The following is a 12430-nucleotide window of genomic DNA, read 5'->3' as shown; positions in this document are numbered from 1 at the left end:
AACCAACACTTAAAAATATAATTTCTGATTTTTAACGTTGGCGCCAAAGGTTGGTCTTTAAATTTTAAAATTCAAGAAAATCGTTTTGAAAATTTTACTTAGATCTAAATCACGGTGCTAAATGAGTTCGTAACGCCAGTGGTGTTACACGCGGAGAGCTAGCTGGCACGCAGGCTCTCTCTCCCTCGGCACCATGGTACCTGGTGGGCAGCGAGTTGGCGTGTCAGCAACCTCCCCGACGCGAGCGGCGGTGGCGGGCGAGATCCCTTCGCCTGGCAGCCGAGCGGGGTCATGATTTTGGCGATGGCGTGGTGGCGCACTGGAACTCTGGAGCGACCAGTGGGTGTCATTTTCGATTTGTATTCGTTTTTCGTTTGGATACCAGATGTACAGGGACAAGCGGGGTGACCGGCGCAGACGTTTTTTCGTTCAGAGCGAGGGGTGAGCAGGGCGACTGGCAGAGCGCTGACGATAACCCTCAGTATATTTTTGGTGTTTAATTTAATTAATTAACTTGCCTCTTTTTTAATGGTATAGCTAGGCTCCTTTAATTTTTGAACTCGACTATCATCATCAAGCTTAGTTCACGTACAAGTGAATGCTCTCATGTCACCTATCTCATCTCTCCGTTTTCTCTTCTTCTGTTCACGTCAATGGCAGAGATCCGCTTCCATCCTTTGACAGTCCATGCAAAAACTAGGTACCTTTGGACGGAAATCCAAGCCAGTCCACGCCGGCTCAAAGGCTTGTCTTTCGGCACGGAGAGTGAGAGTTGTTTATGTTCTTTCCAGACAAGACTCTCTCTTTTTGCTTCCTCTTATTCAGGATCAGTGCGTCTAGGAGATTCTATTCGAGCGACCAAAGACATCCTTAACAACGGTCAACAACCAACCGTGACGGTAGAACACCCTCAGTTTCAAATAAAAAATATATAAGCGTGTTCAGTTTGTCTTTGTTCCTTAATACAGTGGCATCCGTCAAAAAAACACCTGTGGCTATTAGCTTGCCCGGCTCAGGACTAGCTCTGTTTGTTTTATTTCCTTGTTTTAACGAGCCAAAATAGCATCATTTTTACTTGTGAATATAATGGGCTAGCTAGCAAGATACAGGGCACAAAAGCGTCAAGAACTTTTGAAATCTCTAGTTTGGTTTTGACTAGTTGATGAAACCTATTGGACTAACCCTATGCTCTAGGCGTGTATTTGAGATAGGTTGGTCCAAGTCCAAGTGATGGAGTTAGATGACACTAATGGTGATAGAGGTGGCCAAAAGATGGAGATCAAGTGCTCCAACTTGAAAAGAAGAGAGAGAAAAACAAAACCCTATGAAGATCAAGGCAAAGGTATAAATACGAATTTTGTTTTGCCAATCTAAACGCAATAGAGTGCGTGATTGGGTTTAGGATAAATTCGATCATCTAGTGCCACTAGGTGTTGAAAAACAATGCATTGCATATATGCCTAGTGCACAATGGTATGCAAGCGAAAATGTTTATTAAAAATATTTTAGAAATACTAACTTGGCTCTAAACATGTTTGTGAAAACATTTGAGAGTTAGCATCGCTTGCAAAGGAAAGTTTGAGCTATTGGTGCCGCCACCTGGGGGGCACCGGACATGCTGTCCGGTGGGGCCGGACACGGATGCTCAACGGTCGCGCGCATGCCCAAGTCTCTGGTGGTCACCTTGTTGTCCAGTGTGCACCAGACAGGGCACTTGACAGGGTGTCCGATGCACCGCTGGGTGCACCGCCGCTTTTTTTCCAGAGGCTCACGCATTCGGGGACTCGGTGAAAATGGTCACATGACAGGGTGTCCGGAGCACCTCCTGGGCACCACCCTATTTTTCCTGAGAGTTGCGAAATCTAGACTTCACGTTGTAGGGTCACAGGACAGGCTGTTCGGTGCACCACCATATTTTTCTAGAGAGGGTGGAAAACTGAAATGTCACATGCTAGGCCACCGGGCGGGCTGTCCGGTGCACCGGACAACTGACAGCCAATGGCTAGTTCAAACTAGTCTATGGAATTCGACCGTTGGGGTCACCAGAGAGGGTGTCTGGTGCACCGCTGGATGTCCGGTGTCCACGCAGAAACTTGTTCCAAGGGGTAACGTCTCTATTTCGGGTGTAGGGTTATAAATATCCCTTTGGCTGGTCATGGACACTCTCTTGGACCCCCAAAGTGCTGAGAAAACATATTGTGACCAAAAGAACACAATCCACTCACTTGCATACTTGATTTGATCATTTGAGTGAGATTAGAGAGCCTCTAGTGCATTGCTTAGTGGTCTAGCGTCTCGTGGCACTAGGAAGGGCGAGTTGGGCCGGTTTCAGTTACTCGAAGGCCATGCGATGTTGTTGGTGGATGCTGAGGGGGAGCCAAAGAGTTGGCAGACGCAGGCGAGAGTCGGAGGGTCATGTCAAGGAATTCATGCTGATCTAACGGCTGCAACTCTAGATGACGTGACTTAACGTGGAGCAAGATTTGAAGGGAATAAATGTTGAGTGGGTATGAGCTATATAGTATATACAGATTTGTTATCATATGCTTGGGACAACTGTGCAAAATCACCGAACTTGGCCCAAATTAAACATGCGCTACTTGTGATAAATTTGATATTTTACAGCAAAACCAACTAAACTCAGAAAGCAAAGTACAAAATGACACATTTTTAAGGTGCTGGTTCGTCGTTGAAAATAAATCACACGTTTTTCATAGGTCGACCAAATGTAGGAGCACAGCCCACAAAGAACCATGCTCTTAACAAAACAGAACAAACAAAGAATAATGTCTTGATTAACTTGGTGGTACAAAAGTGTTGCCTGAAATAATCTTAGAATAATTTAGGCACTTGAAATTTAGGGAAGTGTAATAATAATAATAATAATTAACATCAGCACCTTCACAGTCTTATTCGGTTGATGGGAGGCCTTTGTTCACACCAAACATTCATGGATAGACCTCGATGACTGAATGGGTGCCAGCAATAGGTATAATTTTGTAGTCTTTGAATCCAGCATCGATGAAAATCTTCTTCCACTCTTGCTCGTCGCGCTCAACCCCATTATTGCCCATCATAACGAACAGATCAAACATAACTTGTGTCTCTAGACGCTTTATGTTTGATTTATCATCATGTCCAAGTCCAAGTACCACGTCCATGACTATTACCTTCCCTCCTGCATCCCGTGGAGATATGGCTTGCATGCAGCTCTTCAATATCTTGACACACTCATCGTCACCCCAGTCATGTAAAACATTCTGGCATAGAGGTAATCATCACAAGAATGAGAAAAGGATGGCCAAAATTTTGAAGTTTGACTCTGACATTGATCCCAAAATTAAATACAAATACCACGAAGAATGGAGTACGTCAGCAGTGACGATCGATCGTCTGACGGATCGGATATGTACCTTGAGGAAAACAGCGGTTGCCGGCGGAATACTCTGAAACATATCGCCAGCGACGAGCTGCACATTGCTATCGGATGGAGCACCAGCGACGACGTGCGGGAGGTCAAGCACGCTGCACTTGACATGCGGGAAGGCAGCGGCGATGGCGGTGGCGGCGCCACCATGCCCACCGCCAACGTCGACCAATGAGTCGATCCCACGAAACACCGCCTCGCCGCACTCCCTGAGCATATCTGGCACCAGGAAGCGGCTCTGGGCAGCAAGGCCTTCGTTCAGTATGGCGTTCGCGTCCGCACCTTCTTCCCAGACCGTTGCGGCTTGTTGGCCGAACTCCAGGGCAAACACGGACGGCTCGTGGTGCTCCTGCCGGAACCACGCGCAGATGTGCTCCCCGACCGGGGAGAAGATGATGGGAAGGAGCACCAGTCTCATATAGGGAGCCAAGGTCGCCGAGCTCACCTCGTCGCTGACGAGGAAGCGGGAGGTTGCTGTCAGCCTGTAGACAGCTTCGTCCGAGGCGTCGGCGACGGTTGAATCATCGTCACCAGCTGGTGGTTGCTGGACGACGCTAAAGGTGCCCGTGACGGTGAGCACGCGCATGAGGCGGCGTAGGGCGCGAAGCTTGCATGGGTGGAGCTCGGTCTTGGCGAGGATCTCGGGGAGGGTGGCGCCGCCGCCGTGGTGGTGGATCGCGTCGGGGATGCCGAGGCCCAGCGCCGCGGTGAGCGCGATCGATTTGATGTAACTCAGGGACAGGTGCCAGAACTCGTCGTGAGCTTGGAGCAAGCCCTGGGTGGTGCTCTCCTCCATGAGCGCCATCGTGTGCCCACGTAGTAGTGTGTATACACTGCTGGCTTAGCTAATTCTTTCTCGATCGATTGCTAGCGCTGTGTTGGTGGGGTGGACGGACGAAACCTTGTGTTTATTTATATACAGTGTTATGCTGGCTTAGCTAATAATTTTCTTTCTCGATCGATTGCTAGCGCTGTGTTGGTCGGGTGCACGAACGAAACCTTGTGTTTATTTATACAAAAGTGTTCTGCTTCTGGTGCTCCACGACTGCAAGTGTTTCCATAGCACATGAATCAATGTATATTCAACTCCATGAGCGCCATCGTGTGCGCACGTAGTGTGCATACACTACTGGCTTAGCTAATCCTCTTGCTCGATCGATCGCCAGCGCTGTGTTGGTGGGTGCACGGACGAAACCTTGTGTTTGTTTATATATTTACTAGTGGACAAGCTTGTGCCACTACTACAGAATATTTATCCGTGTCGGGCGTTTTGCGTTTTCCGCGGCGGGCAAACCGGTCCGCCGGCGTCGAAAGGCCACGGTAAATCGTGGCTTCCCGCGGCGGACAGCTTTGCCCGCCGCGGTTATTCGATTTACCGCGGCGGCCACATAAGAACGCCCGCCGCGGTTATTCGATTTACCGCGGCGGCCACATAAGAACGCCCGCCACGGCAAATCGTTCAGGAAAAACAAAAAAAAGAAAAAAAGCCCAAACGGGCTTGGATCCGGGCCGCACTGAACCTAGATCCCGCCGCCGCCGTCGATTGGATCCGCCGCAGCTCCAACCCGCCGCACCGCCGGAGGGAGAGGAAGGGCCGGGGTGGGCGCCACGCCCACCGGATCTGCGCCGCCGTCGATTGGGTGGGAGGGAGACGACGCCCCACCGTGGATCCGCCACGCCGCTGCTCGCCACCGTGCGCGGAGGAGCGCCCGTCACCCGCTGCTCGCCACCGTCGTCGGGGATCTGCAAGGGTGCGAGTGTGAGAGGGACAAGATCCACCATTGATCTGAGAGAGAAGAAAGAGGGCTCCACACCTTGCGCCGGATCCGCCGCTGCCACCGGGGCCTCCATGCCGGCGTCGGGGCCTCCACGCCGGCCGGAGGAGGGAGAGGAAGGGGCGCCGTCGGGGCCTCCACCGGCGGCCGAAGGAGGGAGAGGAAGGGGCGCCGTCGGGGCCTCCACCGCCGCCGTCGGGGCGGCCTGACCTGGAGCGCATGGGGAGGAAGAGAGTGGGGAGGAAGAGAGGCCGACTGCGCCTAAGTGTACCTATATATACGTGTAGGGCTTTTCCATGGCGGGCTTTCAACGTTGTCCGCCACGGTAAATTGATTTACCGTGGCGGACACCTTACGATGTCCGCCACGGTAAATAGGGTATTTACCGCGGCGGACATCTTAATATGTCCGCCACGGTAAATCGATTTACCGTGGCGGACACCTTACGATGTCCGCCACGGTAAATAGGATATTGGCGGGCATATTAAGATGCCCGCCACGGTAAATCGATTTACCGTGGCGGGCAAAAGTGACCGCTGCGGTAAATAAAAAATGCCCGCCGCGGTAAATCGTGGGATTTACCGCAGCGGGCAAAAATAGGTGCCCGCCACGGAGTGCAAAAGTGCAACGCTGCGCATATTCGTTTGTGTAGTAGTGTGCGACACGCACGTGTCAACGAAGAAAATCATACACAAGAGAGAGATATAATAACAATGCAAACTTTAACACGTCAATCCATGTACATTGCACTAAGAATGTAACTATTCATACAACAATAGTACAACCTTAATTCAATTAAAAATAAAATTTGTTTTTACCTTTTCAGAATCCCAAATCTAATAACTAAGACAAAGCGGCAATCAAATGAGAAGTCTTTAGCACGATGTGCGGTTGTGCTTGTGCAAATGAACATTTCTTTTGACTTTTGAGCTAGGATTCCCCGATACTTCACCGAAGTGCCGTACCAGTATCGCGATACGTATCCGATACTCCGATATGTCGCCGATACCGTATCGAGGAAGTATCTAAAAACTCAAGCTAAAAAATAAATAAAATTAATCTCGATACTTCGTCAATACAGCTCCGATACTTCCGAGTCCGACACATGGCATCCAATTTGTCAAGGAAAATCAAAGGAGGTAGCACTAATATAAGAAGAGAGAACGGCTCCGATACTTCTTATTTTTAAAAGCAGCGCTGATCTCAAAGCAGACAATCTAAATATTTTTTTTTCTTAATTGTTTTTCCTCGGATCCGCATGGGCCGGCCCGTTCATGCTCAACCCGTGTCTATCACTGACCACCCTGATTTCAACTAAAATCCAACGCATCTTCCATCTTTCTTCGGTGGCCACTCATTTTGTTTCCTCCGTTCCTCATCGACGGAGACAGGTGCGCACGTCGCGGCATCGCCGCACGTCGCCAGCACTCGTAGCAGCTCGTGAATATAGAATTTTTAGACATACTTTGGGTCTGCTGGAGTATTATAATCTGATGGCCTGTACATGATTGGGCCTTAACTAATTTGTGTGGCTAGTTGCAGTAGTTCTGTTTGCTGTTTTCTATTACTATTATTAAATATACATTATACATATACATATGCATATTACTAGTATTATTTATTATATAATATATACTTGCCGTACCGGCGTATCATAGATTTTGAAAAATATAAGATCGCCGTATATATCCGTATCAGCGTATCCGTATCCCGTATTGGTGCAATCGTAGCTTTTGAATTGGCGAGGGACACGCACACCGGCCGGTGGTGGTTAGCTTTGCTGGAGCCCATCCCTAAGCGCCAACAGCAAACTTTATGAAGATGTATGCGCATGAATGCGGCATCCTCTAATCCGGGCACCACCTCCAGCAGGAACTTACTCCCTCCGTCCCGTAATGACCGTCGTTCTAGGAGGTGGGCACAGGAATTAAGACAGGTGGGCAAAGACCTGAACAATGATTGACGTTCTGCGGTTTTGGAATGGTATGCCATTAATGTCACCTTTTGCTCACCCAGTCCACAGATTTCTTACAATAAACAAATCCAAATTCACATCACTTGGCGGCAAACACATTTTTTACACCAAACAACTCAGCATCCACTCGGCGGCAAACACAACTTACCGTCAATTTTTATACAGACGAAGCAATCCAAAATTTAAAAGTAGCGCTATTTCTCTAACAGCAGTGGCAATAAAGCATGGTTACCCTTTCTTTGCATTCATTTGAACCACTCAGTTCTCATCCATCTCCCCATGGCAATACTAGACTTAAACAAGCTACCAGAAGAGAGAAGAGAGGAGGTGCCAGATCTGAACAAGAATCCTGCTGAACATGGACATGAAAAGGATCGTGGTCCCTGGGAAGATGTAGCTGCTGCAGTTCAAGTTGGGGGAGCTGACCACTTTGATGTCCATCCTGCTGAGAATGATGAAGAAGAACAAATTCGTCAAGGTAAGCTCATCTATTTCTATCCAAACTGAGTGTACTGGATCTAATTCTCTCTATCCTCTCTCCTCAAACTAGTTGTGCTTATTTATTTATATCTCCTAAAATCACAAGCAACAGCACGTGTTCTCTCTAGCCTCTCTCAAATCATAAATTAGTATGTGCTGGTTTAGTTCATCTCTACTAAAATCACTAGCAACATCTAAGAATTTCTAGTGTTTATCTCTCACCTAAAACTCCTTTGCAGCATGGATCCTTATCCTCTCTCTGTCCTAAAATTAATATGAACTGCTTTAATCTATCTCAAATAAAATCACAACCAATACTAGTGATTTTTCTGTGTAAGGCATGCAGCTCATATTTGTTTGAAGGTCAAAATTAAATTGTAGTGATAGGAATAACTCACATGTGTGGTTGGCAATGCATTCTCATAACCATCACCTTTCTGTACCAGGTGACAATGCTGGCCATCCATTTGTTGCAAATGATCCACATGAAGAAGACCCAGAAAACCTACATGCAGGTGGTTATTTCCCCTCAGGTTGAAGTCATCTTTGCAACAATAATTGTCCATGTGAAAAAGTTTGATAATCTATTGTGTAGCACATGTTCTTTCTATTCTATCTCTCTCTAAATTAGTGTTTCAAACTCTTTTGCAGTCCTCTCTCTGTCCTAAAATTAGTATGAACTGGTGTCCTACAATTAGTATCAATTGGTTTAGTCTCTCTCGTAAAATTGCAAGCAAGATTAGTCAATTCTCTGTGTAAGGCATGCAGCTCATAGTTGCTTCAAGTTCAAAATTAAATTGGAATGAGAGGGGACAATAACTCACATGTGTGGGTCACAATGCAATTTTCTAATCATCAGCATGCTTCTGTACCAGGTGACAATGCTGGCCATCCATTTGATTTAAATGATCCACAGGAAGAAGAAGAAGAAAATCTGCATGCAGGTGATTATTTCTCTCATGTTCAAGTCATGTTTGCAACAATAATTGTCCATGTCAAAAAGTTTCATAATCTTTTGTGAAGCAGTTCTCTCTAGCCTCACTCTATCTCCTCAATTTTTATGTTCTGGTTTACTTCCTCCCTACTAAAATATCTAGCAACATCTAGGAAATTTTAGTGTTTATTCTCTTTGTTCTAAACTAGTATGAACTGATGTACTGAGAGGGGGAGAATAACTCACATGTCTGGGTGACAATGCATTCTTATAATGATCCATTTGATTTGAATGATCCACTAGTAGAACAAGGAAACCTGCATGCAGGTGATTATTTCCCTTAGGTTCAAGTCATGTTTGCAAGAATAATTGTCCCTATGAAAAGTTTGATAATTTATTTAATGACAATCAGCACACAGCATCTACATTTTTTTTTAGAAAATGACAACACTTGCCTTACAAGCAGAACATGATACCTTGGACGATCTCATACAAGACTTCGGAGTGTACACGGATGATGTTGACATCATATTTGATGAAGAGGAGTTGTCCGACTCGGATGACGACGAAGATCAGCAAACCCAGCAAGAAGAAGCAACAAATATGGTCAGGATTTTGACAGAAAGAGAACGGCAAGACATTTATGAAGATTTGCTTCGGTTAAGCAATAATGGCAAATTAAAAAGAGACAGCACAACACTTATTGCTGCAAAGTACAATGTCCATGTGCGTACAATACAACGGGTATGGCAGAGAGCCAAAAAATGTTTGGAACAAGGCATACCAGTAGATGTCAAATCTTTGCGACCTAAGAATTGTGGTCGTAAAAAAATTCAAGTGGACCTCACAAGGGTTGTTGATATTCCCTTAAACAGAAGGGGTACCATAAGGTCACTAGCAACTGCTCTTAATATCAATAAAAGCTCTCTACATAGGTTGTTCAAAGAAGGCTTGCTACGACGACACTCCAACTCATTGAAGCCTTATTTGAAGGAAGAAAACAAACAGGCAAGGCTGCGGTGGGTTCTCTCTATGCTAGAAGAAAGTACTCTACCAGACAATCCCAAGTTCAAAGAAATGAAAAATATTATTCACTCAGATGAGAAGTGGTTCAATGGGACAAAGAAGAATCTGACTATGTACATGCATCCAGATGAAGAAGACCCACATAGAACAGTGCAAAATAAGAATGCCATTCACAAAGTCATGTTTTATTCTGCTGTTGCAAAGCCCAGGTTTGATGCTGAAGGGAGATGCTATTTTGATGGGAAGCTAGGCATATGGGCTTTTGTGCGAACGGTACTAATCTTTGTCTAAATAATACTTGCAATCCCTTCAAATCACATTCTTTTTAATTACAGGAACCAGCAAAAAGGAGAAGTGTCAACAGACTAAGGGGCACACCTATCACAAAGGCCATGAAGGTTGATAGACAAACAATGAGAACTTATATGATCGACAAACTCATACCAGAAATACAAGCTCGTTGGCCCAGAGAAGCAAGGCATGAGACAATATGGATACAACAGGACAATGCTCCTTCTCATGTACCAGTAGATGATGCAGTTTTTGCTGCAGCAGTAGCCCTGAACAGGCCTCGATATACGCCTAATGAACCAACCTCCTAATTCTCCTGATATGAACTGCCTTGACCTTGGTTTCTTTGCTTCTCTTCAGTCGCTAACGGATAGAACGTCATCCAGAAACATGGACGAGCTCATCCAGAATGTGTACATTGAATATCAAAACTACAACCCCATCCTTCTCAATAGGGTATTCCTCACACTACAAACATGCATGATTCAAGTTATGAAGGATAATGGAGGCAATAGGTACAAGATCCCTCACATGAACAAAGAGAGGCTAGAGGCACAAGGCATGCTCCCTACAGCTCTAAGTTGTGATAGCCAGCTAGTTCAAAGGGCTTTTGAGTTGTTGAACACTTAATGGTTCTGTTCATGTAAACATCGCTAGTGATGCTTTTGTGATGCTTTTGCGTTGTATAAATTCTCTGTATATATATGACCATGTATAAAGTCTCTGTATCATGTGGCAGCGACAAACTAGTAATTCCTTAGTGTGTCATTTAACATTGCAATTCACAAAGTATACCATAACATAGATACATGCAAGCACCGCAAATCAAAATGAACCAAACCAGTCCAACATAAACCATCAGTGCAAACAACCAACAACCCATCAGTACCACCAGCACTAGGGTGGAGTTACAATCAAAATGTTACCAACACCTTGACTACGTCCTTGCGTGTTGTAGCCCAATGGTTCTAACGTTTGGAACTCTTGAAAACATCTTCATACGCAGGAATGAAGGTAGTGAACATGTCTGTTACCTGTTCATTTAAGTCGTCATCTTGCACCTGTGAATGGCCTCGCAAGTCCACACCATCCTGAAACCAACATCCCTCATCATCAGTTTCCAGATCAGAGAAGCTAGCTTTATGGTCCACCTCCTCCTTGCTAGTATCCATCTGCACCTTGGCACACGACATGTCCAGGTTGTCGCTCTCCACCTCCAACTTCACACTGTCCGCCTCCAGCTTGGCACTCTCCTTCTTCAACTTGACCCTATCAACCTGGACCTTGCCAGACAACATCTCCAACTTGTCGCTCTCCATTTCCACATTGCCACTCTCCTTCTCAAACTTGACATTGTCCATCTGCAGCTTGTTGCTCTCCATGTTTACCTTGGAAATCTCCTTCTCCTGCTCCTAGCTCAAAAATAAGGTCGCGCCACTGGTGAAGCATAGTCCTGCACAGAAACGATAGAATTTATACACAAGATCAGTGGCAGAGCTTGGTGCCAGAGCCCAGCTTGACCCCAACGTAAAGCTGGCTTACCCCAAACGCCCACGACCTTGGTTGCCACCCGGCCCAGCAATTCTGCTCAATGTAACAATTTCCTGTGGCTGCGTCTCAGGCACGTACTCATCCTCATCGCCAAGCAAAGATGAACCCTTAACCTCTTCTTCTTCATTCGAATCAGGTATCAACTCGAATCGATCCGCACCCCCTTCCTGTGTATCTTGAGCAAAATCCTGTCCTTCGATGGCGATGCAGTTAAGCTTATGGTCCCACCAAGTTCCACGACGACGATCCCGACCGCGCATCTGCTTTGCAGGCCACATCCTATGGCTTGAAGGGATTCCCAAGGCACGCTTCATTCGCAAGTGGCGAATGAACCGGCTAGGCCCATGTGCCCCGTTGCCGCCTGCCATCCAAGGATTGCCTGACAAAAGAGCACAGCAATAAGAGTAAAACACTTGATTCTCATGCAAATGATAAACTGATATGACAAAAAAAGGAAGGGACTAAAAAATTTGAGAAACAGAAGCCATTCTTCTTAATGAAAAAAGCACTAGCACAGCAACAGGATTTCTGAGCATAATAGTAGCTGAGCCATATTTTTCGTAAATGTCTAGGCCATCAACAGAGTGGATTAGATGTGCCTAACTTAATTTTCTGAGCATGATGTAGGTAACCTATTTTTTTTATTTGCTTATATTGGTCATGGAAAGATTGAAGTTTTTTCAGAATAGAGATGTGATTTTTGGAGCAGGAGGAGTACCTTGACGAAACTTGAGGGTCCTCAACACAGGCCCTCAGATCTAGCCTAGCTCCGCCTTGAGCTTTTGCGACTAGGAGCGGCGAGCCTCTGCGGGTCGGCGCGGAAGCCGTGCGCGGAAGCCGTGCTTCACCCTTGCGCTGTCGGATGAGTCTCGGCGATGTCACGTGGACGAAGGGCCTGCGTTCTCGGCTCCCCTAGCCCGGCGCAGGATGAAAGGGAGGGGCCGGGCCAGAGGAGGAGGCAGACGACGTGC

At 46.4% G+C, this 12430-nt stretch overlaps 1 protein-coding gene and 1 pseudogene across 1 annotated transcript; both read right to left on the bottom strand.

Annotated features, from left to right (window-relative positions):
• Positions 1-2815: 2815 nt before the first annotated feature.
• On the bottom strand, positions 2816-4276 carry LOC136475276 (5-pentadecatrienyl resorcinol O-methyltransferase-like). The gene is made up of 2 exons (XM_066472829.1): positions 3414-4276; positions 2816-3260 (listed from the first exon to the last, which is right to left on the bottom strand). Exons 1-2 carry the CDS (start codon positions 4230-4232, stop codon positions 2949-2951), a joined length of 1131 nt encoding a protein of 376 aa, XP_066328926.1. The 5' UTR covers positions 4233-4276; the 3' UTR covers positions 2816-2948.
• Positions 4277-7879: 3603 nt separating this feature from the next.
• LOC136470778 (uncharacterized) lies at positions 7880-11841 on the bottom strand (annotated as a pseudogene).
• Positions 11842-12430: the final 589 nt, after the last annotated feature.

This window comes from Miscanthus floridulus, chromosome 8 (genome assembly GCF_019320115.1).
Source record: "Miscanthus floridulus cultivar M001 chromosome 8, ASM1932011v1, whole genome shotgun sequence".
NCBI lineage: Eukaryota > Viridiplantae > Streptophyta > Magnoliopsida > Poales > Poaceae > Miscanthus > Miscanthus floridulus.
Note: the sequence above shows the minus strand (reverse complement) of the source record. Positions and strands in the feature narration are given on the sequence as shown.

Excerpts from the sequence above, each read along its gene's own strand:
- LOC136475276 (XM_066472829.1), bottom strand. The coding sequence starts at position 4,232 with ATGGCGCTCATGGAGGAGAGCACCACCCAGGGCTTGCTCCAAGCTCAC. Across the intron at positions 3,261-3,413 it reads CAACCGCTGTTTTCCTCAAG|AATGTTTTACATGACTGGGG; the intron begins GTACATATCCGA and ends CCTCTATGCCAG.